The following is a 15,239-nucleotide window of genomic DNA, read 5'->3' on the forward strand; positions in this document are numbered from 1 at the left end:
TATTTATAATTGTAATTTTTTATTATCTTATGAAGTTGTCAGATGTGATCCAAATTTAAAAGTAAAAATGAAACAAGTGCCATGAAATAAATAAATATATAATTTGAGCAGCATCAATGTCCATTGGCTAGTATTGATCTTTTGTTTTCTTTTAACTAAAGTCTGATAAGAGGATTAATTTTGTGAATGAACTGACTTAGAGCAGCTAGTGTAATAAAAATATTTTCATGTGGCTGTTTTATGGCACTTGATTCATAGTACGTATCAATCATAATATAATAATAACAATATTTTTTTCAGTATGTGTGTGTATATATATATATTTATTTATTTATTTATATTAAATAAATAAATATATATATATATATATATTTATAGTATGTATTTATTTATGGTATGTATATTACATGTGTGTGCACGTGCGCTGGCCCAGTTGGCTGAGCGGTTAGCACATCCGCTCTCCAGCCAAGACGCTGAGGGTTTGAATTCCACATAGGCATGGGTGTTTGTGATTGTCCACTTTCCATTATGAACTGGGTCACCATGGGAGGAGTAGACCCAAAACCTCCTGCAATGGGAGAGACTTTCACCCTGCAGTGAGTAGAAATATAGGCTGATATATATATCTACTTGAGGTGCCAAAATTCACTAAGAATTATAAGCTGATATTACACATTTAGGCCTCTTTACATACCTGATCTATAAACAGGATCCATTGTGTCATTAAGAATTATTTGCTGAAAGTGATAATAGCTTGCAAGGATCTGACATTTTGGAAATTAAAATAATAATTAGAAATATTCCTAGCTACTGATTCGTTTTCTTTATTTTAGAGTACTTTTGTTATATTAATTTGCATTCACTTATTTTACTCATCATATGGAATCATTTTAACCCAATTAATTTTAATTTTTAAAGATACTGTCTCTTTGCTGTTATATCACGTATTGAAAATTTTATTACCTTAATCTCTCTCTCTCACTCACACACACACACACATACACACACACAAAAAAAATACATGCTCATTTCTTTTTTCCCTTTCTCTCAATAGGTGTTCGGCTAGACAGGGTACGTGGTGGAAGGCAAAAGTACAGACGAAGTCAGGACAGCCCATACCAAATTCAAACACTACCTTGCAAGAAACCATCTCTAGAAGGTTGTTTTCTTATTTTATTTGATATATACTAGAAAGTATAATTCATTTAAAATATATCATATAATGTATTGATGTAATTGATATATGCATGTCATTATAATTGTGTCATAGTATCCAGCTAAATCTCTGATTTCCCCCCCCCCCCCATATGAGGTACCTGTTCATGGTGGAGGGGACCTCTCAGCGATAGTACGGGCCTTATCATTTTTCTATGCTTTTCTTCCCATATTCTTTGCTCTATTTCTTTTGAGTCTTTTTTACTATCCCATCATTCAGACCTCATCAGATCTAATGACTGTGAACATCCAAAAAATAAAAGGGATGTGTGTCTGTGGGGGGGGGGGATCCTGATAGTCTTCCACTATCCTGGCCTCTGCTTTTGCAAGATGGGTGGTCCTGTATGGAACCAGGAAAAATTGCCTAGCAGGCTTGCCTGCAAGAGTCAGTGGTGTCATGATAAAGTCTCCTTCTCCATGGTCTTGGGACAGGACCCAAAGCTTGGTGTGGTGTTGGTATAGCATCTTGGGTAGCTCTGGCATTCCTGAGTACAGTCATTGCTCACCAAGAGAGTGGGCATCTGTGTGATTTCATGGTGTGTTTGGAGCTCTGGCACTGAATCAATCTCCCTTCAAGTATCAATAGTTTTTCATCCTCTTCATATCAGGGGTCTCTAACAGGCTCCATCCAGGTTCATAAAATGTAGAATCAATAGAAAACTAAACTAGGAAACAAAAAAATATCAGAAGCTGCAACAAATACACCACATCCTGCATTCACAAGGGAACAATCACTTGAAAAAATGTGACCCTTCTTTATCCAGAAGGGTTGGTAGGATCTCCAAAATCCTTAAAGAAACAACTGCATTCAGGAGATGTGCTTATTGAAGTGGCTATAGTAGCACTATCAGAACAATTAAGCCATGCACCATCTGTGAGGGGAATGCCAATTATGGTTACCCACAAAACTTTAAACTTTTCTTAAGACATATCATTCCCACGATGTTCCCAATCATGATGACGATATCTGCACTGAACTCAAGGGCAAAGGAGTGAAGAGAGCTATAGGAAGAATCCTCATATGTAGGGATTGGGCATCTGTTTCCCAAAGAACATCATCTTTATTATCAAACAAAAACTATCAACATCTCTCAAAGTAGGTTATTGCAACCATCTGCTATTGCTCTATATCCTGAACCCTTTGTACTGCTTTAAATATCAAAAATATGGTTATTCGCAAACTCCTTTCTTGGTTCTGCCATGCATGCCAATGTGGCAATAAAGATCATGAGAATAAAGACTGTAAGACCAAAACACTGAAATGCTCTATTATGAGAGAGACCACCCAGCATACTCCCAACATGCCAGAGGTGGAAGAATGAAAAAGAGATATAAAAATTGGAAATAGAGCAGTGCATCACCTGTCAGGAAGTGGAGAGGCAGTACATGAAGCAACATCTGCTAAACCTTCTTAAACTGAGAGGCAGCTGTAAAGAAAATGCCAGTTGAGACATTGCCACACATGTCAATCCAGCCTTCTCACAACCAAAACATCCCTGAAAGATAGGACTATAAAAAAAAAGATATGACTAAAAAGAGAAAAATCAATATGGACTCACTCCTGAACATGCCAAAAATGGTTCCACTACATGAAAATCATCTTTTTTTAAAAAAAAAAAAAAAATAATGGAACATGTAGCATGTTCCGTTATTTTTTAATCTAGAACACTTAATTTACTTAAGTGTACTAGAGGGAGCAGGATTTGAATCATCTTGGATATTTTTTTCTGATGAAGAAGAAATTATGGACACTGGTCATCCATCCACAATTCTTGAAAAAGAAAAAATCAAAGACTAATAACGATTAATTTACGGAGCCCTAGATTGAGCAGGATTTGATAATGTCTTGGATATTTTTTTTCTGACAAAGAAGAAATGATGGACATTGGTCATCTATCCATAATTCTTGAGAAAGAAAAAAAATCCAAGACTTATGAAAACAAAACTCCTCAACATAGGAAGCCAGATGATAGCACCAAAAAGAAATAATGAAAGCATTCTTACAATGGAATTGTGGATTCTGACAAAGCAACATCAAGGCACTCTTGCAGAAGTATAAATCAGTATGCTTTTGTCTTTAGCAAACATATCTGGAGCCAAGTGATGATCTGGCATTCCATAATATTATTATCATATATTATCATCATTTGTAAGGATAGGAACAGGGGATGGACCTGCCCATGAAGGAGTCACCATCCTTGTGGGCAAAAATACCTCCTTCCAACAAGTCCCACTTAATACCAACATAGAAGGTTGCTATCTGACTATCAGTTGGAATTCTAATAACAGTATGCAGTTATCATGACCTTTACTTTTAATAGGGGATTTAAACAGACACAACAGTCTGTGGAGTAGTGCCCACACACACATCAAAGAGTTGTTGAGCATATGCTTGACAACAATAAGCTCTACCTCTTAAACACAGAGAGCAACACCTTCCATATTCCTACCCAAACATTCACTGAGATCGACTTAAGTCTATTTATCCTCTCTTTTTCTACTGTTTAAGTAGAAAAACTAATGACAACCTATATGGGAGTGATCACTTGCCCATGATATCTGCTTATCTGCATAGGCAACCATGTGTTACATCACAGTGGAAAATTGAGCAAACTGACTGGTCGACCTTTTCCTCATTAGCAGAATTCAATTCTGCGATGCAGTGAATCATGTAGCAGAGTATATTACACAAACTACCACAACTGCAATCCCTAAAATATCTAGTCGGTTTTCACATTTCCCTAAGGCATAGTGAGATGATGATGATGATTGCACAGTAGCCTGGGAAGCTCAGAAGAAAACGTGTTGGGGGGTATCTCAGAAGATACCCCACAACAACATCCCTAATTGCCTTCAAATGTGCTCAGGCCTGAACAAGAAGCATTCATTGTCAGAACTAGACGGAATCCTGGATCCAATATACATCTTCTATAACAAGATCCACCAATAGCAAAGAAGTGTGGGATAAAATCCAGAAAATGGAATGCAGATACACCACTCAAGAACTGTATCTTGGAGCATAATGGTTACATAATTGTTGATCCAACAGCAATTGCAGACCCATTCACAGATATTTTTTCTGTGAGAGTATATTTTCAGATACCTGGCAAAAAACTATTATTGTTGCCTTTCCTAAGCCAGGGAAGGATCCAAAATCACCTGTAAACTGTTGACCAATTGTTCTGATCAGCTGCTTGTCAAGATTCTGGAAGAAATGGTTAACTCTCATCTTTTATGATTTCTGGAGAGAAATAATCTTTTTTCCATAACAATCTGGCCTCCATAAATATCATTCACCAACTGATCAGCTATTCCTGCTATGATCATCCATTAGAGATGCCTTCCTAAAACATGAACACTTGGCATCATTTTTCTTTGATATGGAAAAAGCATATGATACTGCTTGGAGATTTGGAATACTGTGAAAGATGTATAGTTTTGGACTCAGAGGGGCGACTACTTCTTCTTTTTATCTAACTGAATATTCCAAGTCTGAGTGAGAACTACTCTCTTCCAACCATATACCCAAGAGGGGGGGGGAGAGAGAGAGAGTCACACAAGGTTCAATTTTAAGTGTCATGCTTTTTTGCAATGCAGGTTAACTCGATAAAGGAACAACTTCCTCTAGTCAACCTTTATGTGGATGACTTGACCATTTGTTATTCATGTAATATGAGGGTCATAGAAAGACAGCTGCAGCAAGCCATTGATCATCTTTCAATTCATCATCTGCACACAGTGTGTGCAGTTTTGCTGCAACGACATTCATCCTGACCCAGAACTCAGACTAGGACAAACATTAATCCCAGTTGCATCAGAAGCCAAGTTCTTGTCATTCATACTTTACAACAAATTGTTTTCTCCCTCACATCCATCACTTACGAGATAAGTACCATAAAGCATTGAACATATCTTTCACCTCTTGGTATTCTTTGCTCTGATTTTTTCCTCAGTTATATGCTGAAAAAATTCTTACCAAATCATCCCATGTGGCCAGATATTTTTTGTCCACAGTGGGAGAATCTTTTTAACACCCATCAGACTACCATACTATCCTGAGGTTTGCAATGAAAAGCTCTCTTACAAGCTCTTGATATTGGGTTGACAACAAAGATTTCAAAAAACACACTTCCACCATGACATAACTATATATAGTTTGACCACAGAAGAGAGAACTGCACATGGCACAAGAAGGCGAATCATTCTGATAATAAGATAATCAATCTATTTCGTGGGATAAGTTTTTATTATTACACATTGGAAAATTAGCCTTTCTTTTATGAACATTCTAGTTTTTAAAGTGGTAACTATTTGTTTGTATAACAGTTGAAAAATTTTACGTGTAAAGCACGTGATTTATCATGTTGATGACGAATTCATACATCCCTTATTCTTATTCTTCTTGGCACTCTGCCAGCTATAGTTCTCTCAACTGTGGGCAGACTACACTACCATGTAACTTTTCCTTTTGCAGGTTACCTAAATCTTCCTCCCCTCCGTCTGTGAGCAGCCTTTCAAGCTCATAGAATTAAATATTCCGATTTTGTACCTGTTTGCACAGATGGTTTAAATCAGAAGGCACTAGTGGGATCCTCTGCTGTCTTCCTAGACAGCACACTATCTGCTCAGATCCCACTAGAATGTAACAACTTTACAGCCGGGGCTGTACGCTATAGATTGTGTACTGAAATCCATAAAATTGCATCACCACCAAAGGTGTATAATGTACTCGGATTCATGAAGTTCTCTGTTGCTAATAAGATGTCTAGGGCTATAGAATCGCCCAGAATGCTCCTGACTCCAACATCTTCTCTCTCAGTTATGGCTACATTTGGATGTATGCTTCTGTTGGACTCCAAGCCAAGTTGGGATCAGTGGAAATGAGACTGCAGATACCAGATATTGCAGCTAGGTCAGCTTATTTCTCAAGCCCCCATCATGGAATGGAGCGACCAATAATAAGCTCTATCAGATTAAGCCTGAAATTAAATTGTTGGCAGTGAAGTCTGCAAAAAGGAAGCTCTTGCTTGGTTGCACATTGGTCATAGTCATCTCACACGCTCCTTCCTATTGAAGGGTGATGACATGCCTGTGCATGAGTTCTCTAATACCAGACAAACCATTAGTCATTATTTTAATCAACATTATAATCTTTCTGAGCCCTATATACTCAGGCAGACTTTATCACTCACCAAAATTTTGTTTGGTTATTAAATTTTTACAGGAAATAAATATATTTCACTGTATGTAAACCATATATATATATATATTATTTTATAATACAATAAATAAATAAAATAAGTTTTTAACACCTATTTGTTTTTATCTGCTTTTATACACTTTTTTTTTTTTTTTTTTTACATTCACTTTTCTTATCCCTTTTTCATTTGCTTTGTATACATACACTTGTACTCTTTTAAAGTATTTTTGATACATTTTATCTTTACCTTTTTTATACTGCTAAGATCATGACTGGTGCAGAATGACCTGAGTAGGCCTTGCACCATTAAACTCTAAATCGGCCAGTCAATCCCACAAAATTTTGAAATATTCTAGAATTATGGATTAGATTGAGGTTTGGGGAAATTGTTAGAAACTTGTTAATATTATTGGATTTGAATATCTGTAATTAGTAATTTTCAGTAAAAGCAGTATCTTTTAGATTATTCCAAAGAATTAAAATAGAAGAAATGTTTTTTCATGAGTTTATGCAGTTACCACATGTTTCAGTAATTTAATTAGAATAAACTTAATTACTTGATATTTCAACCTTCTCATTAGAAATCATAATTGGAATACATATATATTTAACAGAAGCTAAACTCCATTTTGCAGCAGAATAACTGATTTAGGTGTGAAAAAAATAAAAGCATAAAACTAATTAATCAGCCAGGTTAGGTGAGTAAATTGAATACTTAGTTCTGTCATCATCAGTGGCTGGAAGTCTTTCTGAATGTATGAACTAGTAGCCCTACTTTTATTGTTAATTGGGAACATAAAAGGGTTTTGGAGCCTACCATGAAGGATTTATAATCTGTTGGTAGCCTGTTGGCTTAGAGTGCCTGGATACTCCTAATTTTAATTTCACTGAGAACTGGTTAAATCCTAATGCCTCTTATGAGAACCATAATCAAACTGCTGGTGGCCTTGAATTCTGTTTAGAATTGCTATCTCCTCTTTCCAGTATGTTCACAGATCACAATTGGATGCCTTGGGGTGACTGGGAGCTATAAAGACTAATGCGAACCATCCGTAATTTGGAAATTTTTATCCCATCATTTTCATTATAATTGGGTTGGTTAAAGCTTCACAGGCCTCCTTAAATTTATGTCCATGCTATGTTTTGGTATGTGTAAAGATGGAGTACATTTCTAGTTGTTTCTGTCTGAAAGGTAGCTGCCTTAAAAGATTATCTTGTCTGTTTTAGGTGTTTCATAATAGCTAGCCCGATATAATATAATAACAGATTATTGTAGTGTAATTTAAGACAAATCAGAGAAATCAATTCCTGTATTTTCAGGAATCTTAGATTGCTGCAGACTCATTATTCACAAACTTATCCAAAATTTACACAGCCTTTTTCTTAGGTTTCCAAAAGATACTAATCCTTTTCAGAAATATCCAGGTGTTTATTAACTCTACTATACATATGCTAAGGCACATTTAGACTAGAATGGCAAATTATGCCATCTGTTAGGAAGAAAATCATAGTGATGTAGCTCATAAGAGATAAGAGAAATATGGTCTACCTGCTCATGTCACATCACCTAGCTATTCCACTGTCTCAGTTGTCATTACTTCTTTCACTGTAAGGAATGTAAGAAGTAATGATATCTAATGATGATACAGTGTATGCAGCATGAGATTAGAAGTTATTCCTTGTCCATTTGTAAACTTGTAATGTAGTTCTGCATTAATTTTTTCTTGAATTTGTTTAATTTCATCTGTTGTCTGTTGATGATAAATGTAGCATAACCTGTCAGAAATCGGATTTGTATTAAATTACATGACAATAATTTAATGACCATCCTACTTATTCTTGCATAGCATGGTTTTAAACAGTCCAGATTTCCCTATAGCATGGTTTATCATTTTTAACAATTTAAAAAAAAAAATTAACAGTAGTATGGTTGTTCCAACTCTTCTATAACAGTACCATAGTGATTTAGTATACTGTAGTAACAGCTGTATCAGGATATACTTTAGTGCAGCAAAGGTGAAATAATACTTTGGTCACACTACAATTTTTTTTTTTAAATTTTCCATTGCATACGAGTACCCTTTTATATGAAACTGAGTGGAAAGAGAAAATGCAATGAAACTTGTGAACCTAACAAATATAAATGGTTAATACTAGAAAAAAAAATTGGACAAAATATGAAGAATTTTCATTAAATGAGCTTTCAACTTTTATCAGAAAAATAGATGACTTCTGATTTTCTTATAGATGCCATTCCTTACAGTCAATGAAGCATTAATGTTCAGCAAGCAATGCAAAATGCTATTTGATGTTACAAACATAATGCAAGTAGAAAAAATGAATTAAAAACCTGTTCAAACTACATTGGTTAAATGAACTTTTGCAAATAAAAACTCATTTTCAGTTATCAACAGTAAAAATCTTTACTATTTTTTTTAATCCTTCATAATTTTTTTGTGTGCATTAATCAGTATTTCTGGTGAACTTGCATTAAATAAATGATGCATAATTATTATTATTATTTTTATTTTATTTATTTATTTTTTTTTTTTTTACCAGTAATGTAATGGTCTGTTTGGAATGTATCTAATTTGATTTATGCTGAAATTATAAAAAAAAAAAAGTCTAATGCAAATGAACACATGGCTATCCTGCCATCTCACAATTATAGTAGAAATGAATGCTGTGATCTCTCGTATCTCTCTTTGGAGCACATCAAGAGCTTGAGCCATTATGGCATCACTTCGGAAACAACCCAATGATCCCACAAAATTATAATCCTCAGTCAAAAAAAAATAAAAATAATAAATAATGACAAAGCATCATAAAAAGTCTTCCAGACACTTTCATTGTGAACATCGATAACCTATATCCATTAGGAAAGATAATAGATGCTGTGATAAGCATTTTATCTGAGGATAAGATGAATACTAGCCATCTGTTTATCTCCAAAGCAAATGAAAAATCCAAGCAATGAAGGTAAGGCCCCTTAAACTTTGGAAATCAAAAAAGCTATAAAGTCAAAAGAATATATAAATTTCTGCAGTGGATTCTGCTAAAATATATCAATGTGTTTCTGCAGAAACAAAGCTATGTTTTGGTCTACAAGAGATATATCTAAACCCAAAACATGGAACCAACTATTGCAATTTTTGGGATGGTACATACTATGAAGGAGTTGTCATCCATGTAAGCAACCATACTCCTTCTAACAAGTCTCCAAATAATACTGTTCTAGTAAGCTATAGCCAATCTACCCTTAGTGGGATTTCTTATTATGGTGTATCTGATTGGCTGAATGGATGGCATCTGTTTCCCACTAACAGATTGTGGATGCAGATCCCACATGGGGTTTTTGTGAATGTCTAAGTGATAGATGGCATAAAAAGTTCCTATACCATTCACAGCAGGCTGGATTGAATACTTGACAATAACAATGTCACTCATCTAAATAATGGAAGCATTGTCTTCTTTAACATGTTTAACTTTTCATCTACAATAATCTTCTCCCATGAATTGAAGAACTTATAGGGAAGAGGGATCTTCTTGTTTGTTCTAGTGCTGTTCTTTGCAGATGCCAAGGTGGAGAATTGACTAGGCTGACTGGAATAAATTTTCCTGCCTATAGAGTTTAATTCTGTAATGATCCAGGCATCTTTCAGCAAAATAGTGGTAGCATGGAGAACAGATTGTACTGGAAAGAGCAGCTGCAATTCCAAAAAAAAAAAAACCTTGATTTCTACTCTATCCAGAACTGTAATGAAACCTCAAATGTAAACTGGGGAAAAAAATCTAGACAGAGCATGGGACATTTATAGATAACCCATAATATGAATCTCATAGTTTTAAACTTTCTCAGGCCAAAAATATGCTACATTATGCATAGGGTCTAAAAGTATTTGGCCCTATGCATAATGGAGTAGTTGGTGATGCAAGGCAGGAAAGTAACAGCGTCTTAATTTCTCTTCTGTGGGCTAGAACTTGTATAATCACCCATTCATTAAGAAGGAACTGCAATGAAACTCTTGTTCTTATATGCAAGTTTGTCATGGTATTTATTATGAAATTATAAAACATCCCATTTTGCATGAAGCTACTACTTTTACTTTATAATAGAATCCTTACAGGAGAGCACTTTCTAGATTTATAAAGGTAATTATTATTGTCTTCATAAAACTAGGAACTAGTGTTGCCAATTTAGCTCTTTTGGAGCTAGATCTAGCTCTTTTTTTTTTTCTTCCCTAGCTCCAAAAATTTAATCTAGCACCTAGCTCCAAATCTAGCTCCTTCAGAACTAGTTTCAGCTCTTTTTAGTTGTTTTTATAACTTACTGCTAAAGAAAGAAATTGTTTTAAAACTTTTCCAGATGTTCGCATTTGATAAGGAATTGTATTGTACATTTGGTATGAGCATCGTACACATTTCAAATGCATGATGACGTCAGTCAGTCAGTCATGTGGCCCAACAGTCTGCCATTTTGTCGTTTTAAAGTTGATAGCACCGCTACAAGTTAGTCTTTGCACAGTGTTCAGGTTGGCAGTTATGATTATGAGTGGGAAGTTTTCAATGACTGATTGTAATTTGTTGCAGTAAAGAGTTCTATACTCTTCTTCAAAAATGAGCAAAGAGAAAACTAAAGCGTACAAGCAGAAATTTAGGAGGGAGTGGTTGCAAATGGGAATGTTTAGTAAATGGTTGTGTGACGTTCCTGGTGACGCTACAAAAGGCCACTGTAAGTTTTGCAGATGTGATATAGCTGCTAAATATTGTCAGCTTGTAAAGCATAGCGAAACTAAGTAACATCTTGCTGCAGTTCCATATAAGGCTGTTCCAATTACAAATATGCTTGTGAAAAAGTCTGATGAGACCGCAAACTTTGAAGGTAGATAAGCATTATTTCTTTGTTGTTACTCATCATTCAACAATTGCGATCATCTTGTAGATCTTTCAAAAATATCATCCCAGACAGTCAAATTATGCCAAAAGTAAAAATGCACCGAACTAACTGCTCTGCAATTGCAAAGAATATTCTAAGTGAGCATTTTGAAGAAGATCTAATTGCGGACATTGGAAATGAAAATTTCAGCTTGCTAATAGACAAATCGAATGATATCACAGTGAATAAGATTTTAGGAATGGCCATCATTTATTATAGCAGGAAATTCAACAAAATTATGCATACATTTCTGAGCATGGTGGTTCTAGAAAATTGTGATGCTAGTGGTATTGTGGCTGCACTGAATAAAAGAGCTCTTGACCAAGAAACTGGACATTAAAAATCTCATTGCAATCAGTACAGACAATGCCAGTGTTATGGTTGGTGTCAATAATGGTGTTTATGAACAAGTGAAGGCATATATTCCCTCCTTAATTTTAATTAGATGTGTATGCCATTCATTACAACTGGCAATGTCTCACACTTGTGCAGAATCTCTCCCAAGAAAATTAGAATTTTTTGTTGCCGAAACGTATAAATGGTTTTCACATTCTTCTTCAAGACAGCAGCATACAAAGAACTGTATCAAACTATCAACGAAAATGATGCTCCTCTGAAAATTGTAAGCAATTGTGCAACAAGGTGGCTCTCCATTGAACCTGCAGTAGACAGAATTCTCAGCCAGTGGTTGGAATTAAAAACTCACTTCGAAGTCGTGAGTGTGACTGAGAAATGTTATAAAGCTCAAATTCTGTGGGAGATACAAAGATGAAAGTAATCTGTTGTACCTTTTATTTTTGCATCCAGTTCTAGTTCAAGTTCAGCAAGTTAACAAAATTTTTGCATCTAACAGTGCGTATAAGATGAGATTGTTTGAAGACCTTTCTCATTTCATTCTCTCTATTGCTAATATGTTAGCACTACCATCATCCACAGTCGACCCTCTAGAGTCAGAGATTGATGGCTATTTGGATCTCAGTCCAAATCTTGGTTACAGATTTGAAAGAAAAATTTCAGAGTTGATGATACAAAAGAAAATAATGCAAAATGATGAGCAAAATCTTAGAAGTAGAGCAAGACAGTTTCTTCTTGGTCTCTTCAAATAGCTTAAGCAAAGGTTGCCTGAAAACTTGAATATTTTAAGAATGATGTCTTCTTTTTCTGTTGACAATATCCTAAAACATATAAAAGAACCTGCTACTCCCATCTTAGAAATAATGTTGAAAACAGAAAAAGATGTTGCTGCTGAATACCAGTACAATACTATCCACTTAAATAAATGGACAAATATAGAAAACACTGAACTATTCTGGGCTGAAGTACGAAAATATAAAGATGCCTCTGGAATGAATCCATTTCAAGAAATTGCTCAGTGTGCAATAAATTTATTAATACTGTCAACAAGATGGAATTGCCAATGCTGACAATTTTGTCAGTCAAGTATGACCTCAGGCGTAACAAGTGCTGTATACAGATTATCATTTACCAGCATCAACACTGAGTAATATTGGAACGATGGCCGCATATAATAAAGCTGAAAATCTAAGTGAAAACATGGGAGAATTACGCGCAGAAGACAACATGGCAGATGTATTTAGCCACTTATACGCAACAAACTTGAATACATTACGTAACTTAAAAGTATCAGCTACTACTTTTAAAATTTTAGCTTCAAATTTTTATTTTTAACTCCTTTTTAGCTATCTTTTTTTAAGATTTAGCTGTTTTTAATCATTTTCATTTGGCAACACTACCAGGAACCGATCCAGAGCTCACAAATAATTGCTGACTTATTTCTCTGAATATGGCTTCTATAGAACCTAACTGCTAATAGTGACCACTTGATTGAACATGTTTTCTTTAAATGGAAAAAGTTTGACAATCTGGAGGTATGGTATGTTAAGACCCTTATACCAAATGGAATTTCCTTTTTTGAAAACTTTCTTCCTTTCAAGTGGGAACTACACTTTTTTATACCATACTGTCAAGGAGAGAGTATTTAGCAAGGATCTAACACTTTTTTTGCTGTCTGAGTTAACTTGATAAAATAGTTTCTCTGACTACAGGCAGTGCACTTTATGTTGATAATTTGACAATTTTTTGTTATTCTGAAACAAGCTATTGATCATCTTATGGAAACTCACTAATGGGTTCAAATTTTCACCTTATCTAGAATTAAAGACAAGACTAATAAATATAAGTCAAGACTTATAAAGATAAATCAAGTTTCGGAGACTGATTTTTGACAAGAAGCTAACAGTCCTTGTATATAAAGTGCAAGAGAACACTAAACATCCTCTATATCTTATCTGGTATTTAGATTGATTGCTATTTACTTCATTTATAACAAGCATGGGGGGGACATATCAGTAAGGAGTACTCTATATGCTTATGCAAAAAAAAGAGTGCCCTTTGATAGTTAAATCCAATTCACCACCAGGGTGATGCTGGTGGTGAATTGGATTATACAATATACAAGATACTGGTATATTTCACACATTACCCACCCAACTCATTATGTTGAAGACAGTGAACCCCCACTTTCTCTCTCCCCACTTCAATGCACATCAGTTATCTCCTAAAAAATCATTGCTGATCGTCCTATGTGGAACAACATTTTTTTTTTCGCAGCCATTTGCCCCTTTGTTATGTATATTAGAGATACTACAAGCCCTTGGTATTACAGTAGCCAGTATTGCTCATACACAATATGATAGCCTTCATTCCACCTTGGCAATTTTATGCTGCCCCTCACAAATGCAACTTAACCCTTCAACCAGCCAGGATGTGTATATATATATATATATATATGTCCAGCTAAATCTGGATACAATTCAGTACACCTGTTGAAAGAACATGGATAAGAAGTGCAATTTGGCTGTTCTGTCCTTTAGAAGGTGCGATAATCCTTCACACTGTAGAGAACACTTAACCAGATTATCTCACAAAGCTGAGTCTCAGTTCTCTATAACAAGGAATGCAGTTCCTTGTTTTATGCTGGGAAACTGGACTCTTAGTTATATTAGAGAGACTAAAAATAGAGAAATTATTTTTATTTTCTCTTTTTATTGTACAGTTTTAAATTCCAGGACAAAATATAAATCCTTGCATACTTTCTTCACTTAAATATTGCATTACCTTGGAGAACCAATGTTTAATATTTTTGTGCTAATTTTGTCTAATTGCTTACTTGACAGAACATTTTCTTTGTTTTCGAAGAAATTAATTCACAATAATTATTTGAAATATTATTTAAAAAAAACCCTGCTGCCTACGTTCTAGATTGTGTTATTTTTGTTCAAACAGGAAATCTGTGAATTATTCTTCGACAACTTTGCTTTATAGAGAATAATATGCAATTCTTTAATCATATCACTAATTTTTTTTTTTTTTCAAAATATCGTCATATACTGTCCACTTTCTCCTTGTTGGTTTCCCTGTATAATTGGTCTTTACAAAATGAAATAAATGGTTATTATTTAAATTGATATGTATATATATTTTCTGCTAGTTTATATATTTTGCTCAAATTTTAAAGTAAGCGATACTTTTGCATATATTCAAAAGTATCGCTTACTTTGCAAAGGTTGGTCGATTGGTAGAGCCTCTGCTACTAATGGCTCAGTTAAGTAAGTTTGAGCACGGTTAGTAGTTGGAAGGGGACCAATCGTTCGATGCTGTTGGCACACTCTCCCTCGATGAGTCTTAATTAAACTGGGCATAAGAATTACACATATGCTGCATGCATCAAATGTGTAATTTCATATTTTCACAATAGAATTGAACTTTGTTTTGACTTTGATAGTTTTACACACACCTCTCCTCTCCCTCTGCAACATTACCACACACCCAAAAACTGTTATAAAACATAGTTACAGTTTTTATTTA

General features: G+C 34.7%; 1 protein-coding gene across 1 annotated transcript in view; it reads left to right on the forward strand.

The window, feature by feature from the left end:
- The window catches only part of ERR (estrogen-related receptor), a 136,413-nt gene that overhangs the window by 72,516 nt on the left and 48,658 nt on the right, over positions 1-15,239 (forward strand). The window contains exon 5 of the mRNA XM_090407404.1: positions 1,055-1,159. Within this exon, the coding sequence (XP_090263530.1) occupies positions 1,055-1,159 (105 nt within the window). The remainder of the gene's footprint in view (positions 1-1,054; positions 1,160-15,239) is intronic.

Source organism: Typopeltis vanoorti, chromosome 17 (genome assembly GCF_054136105.1).
Source record: "Typopeltis vanoorti isolate ZY-2024b chromosome 17, IOZ_Tvanoo_1.0, whole genome shotgun sequence".
Classification (NCBI taxonomy): domain Eukaryota; kingdom Metazoa; phylum Arthropoda; class Arachnida; order Uropygi; family Thelyphonidae; genus Typopeltis; species Typopeltis vanoorti.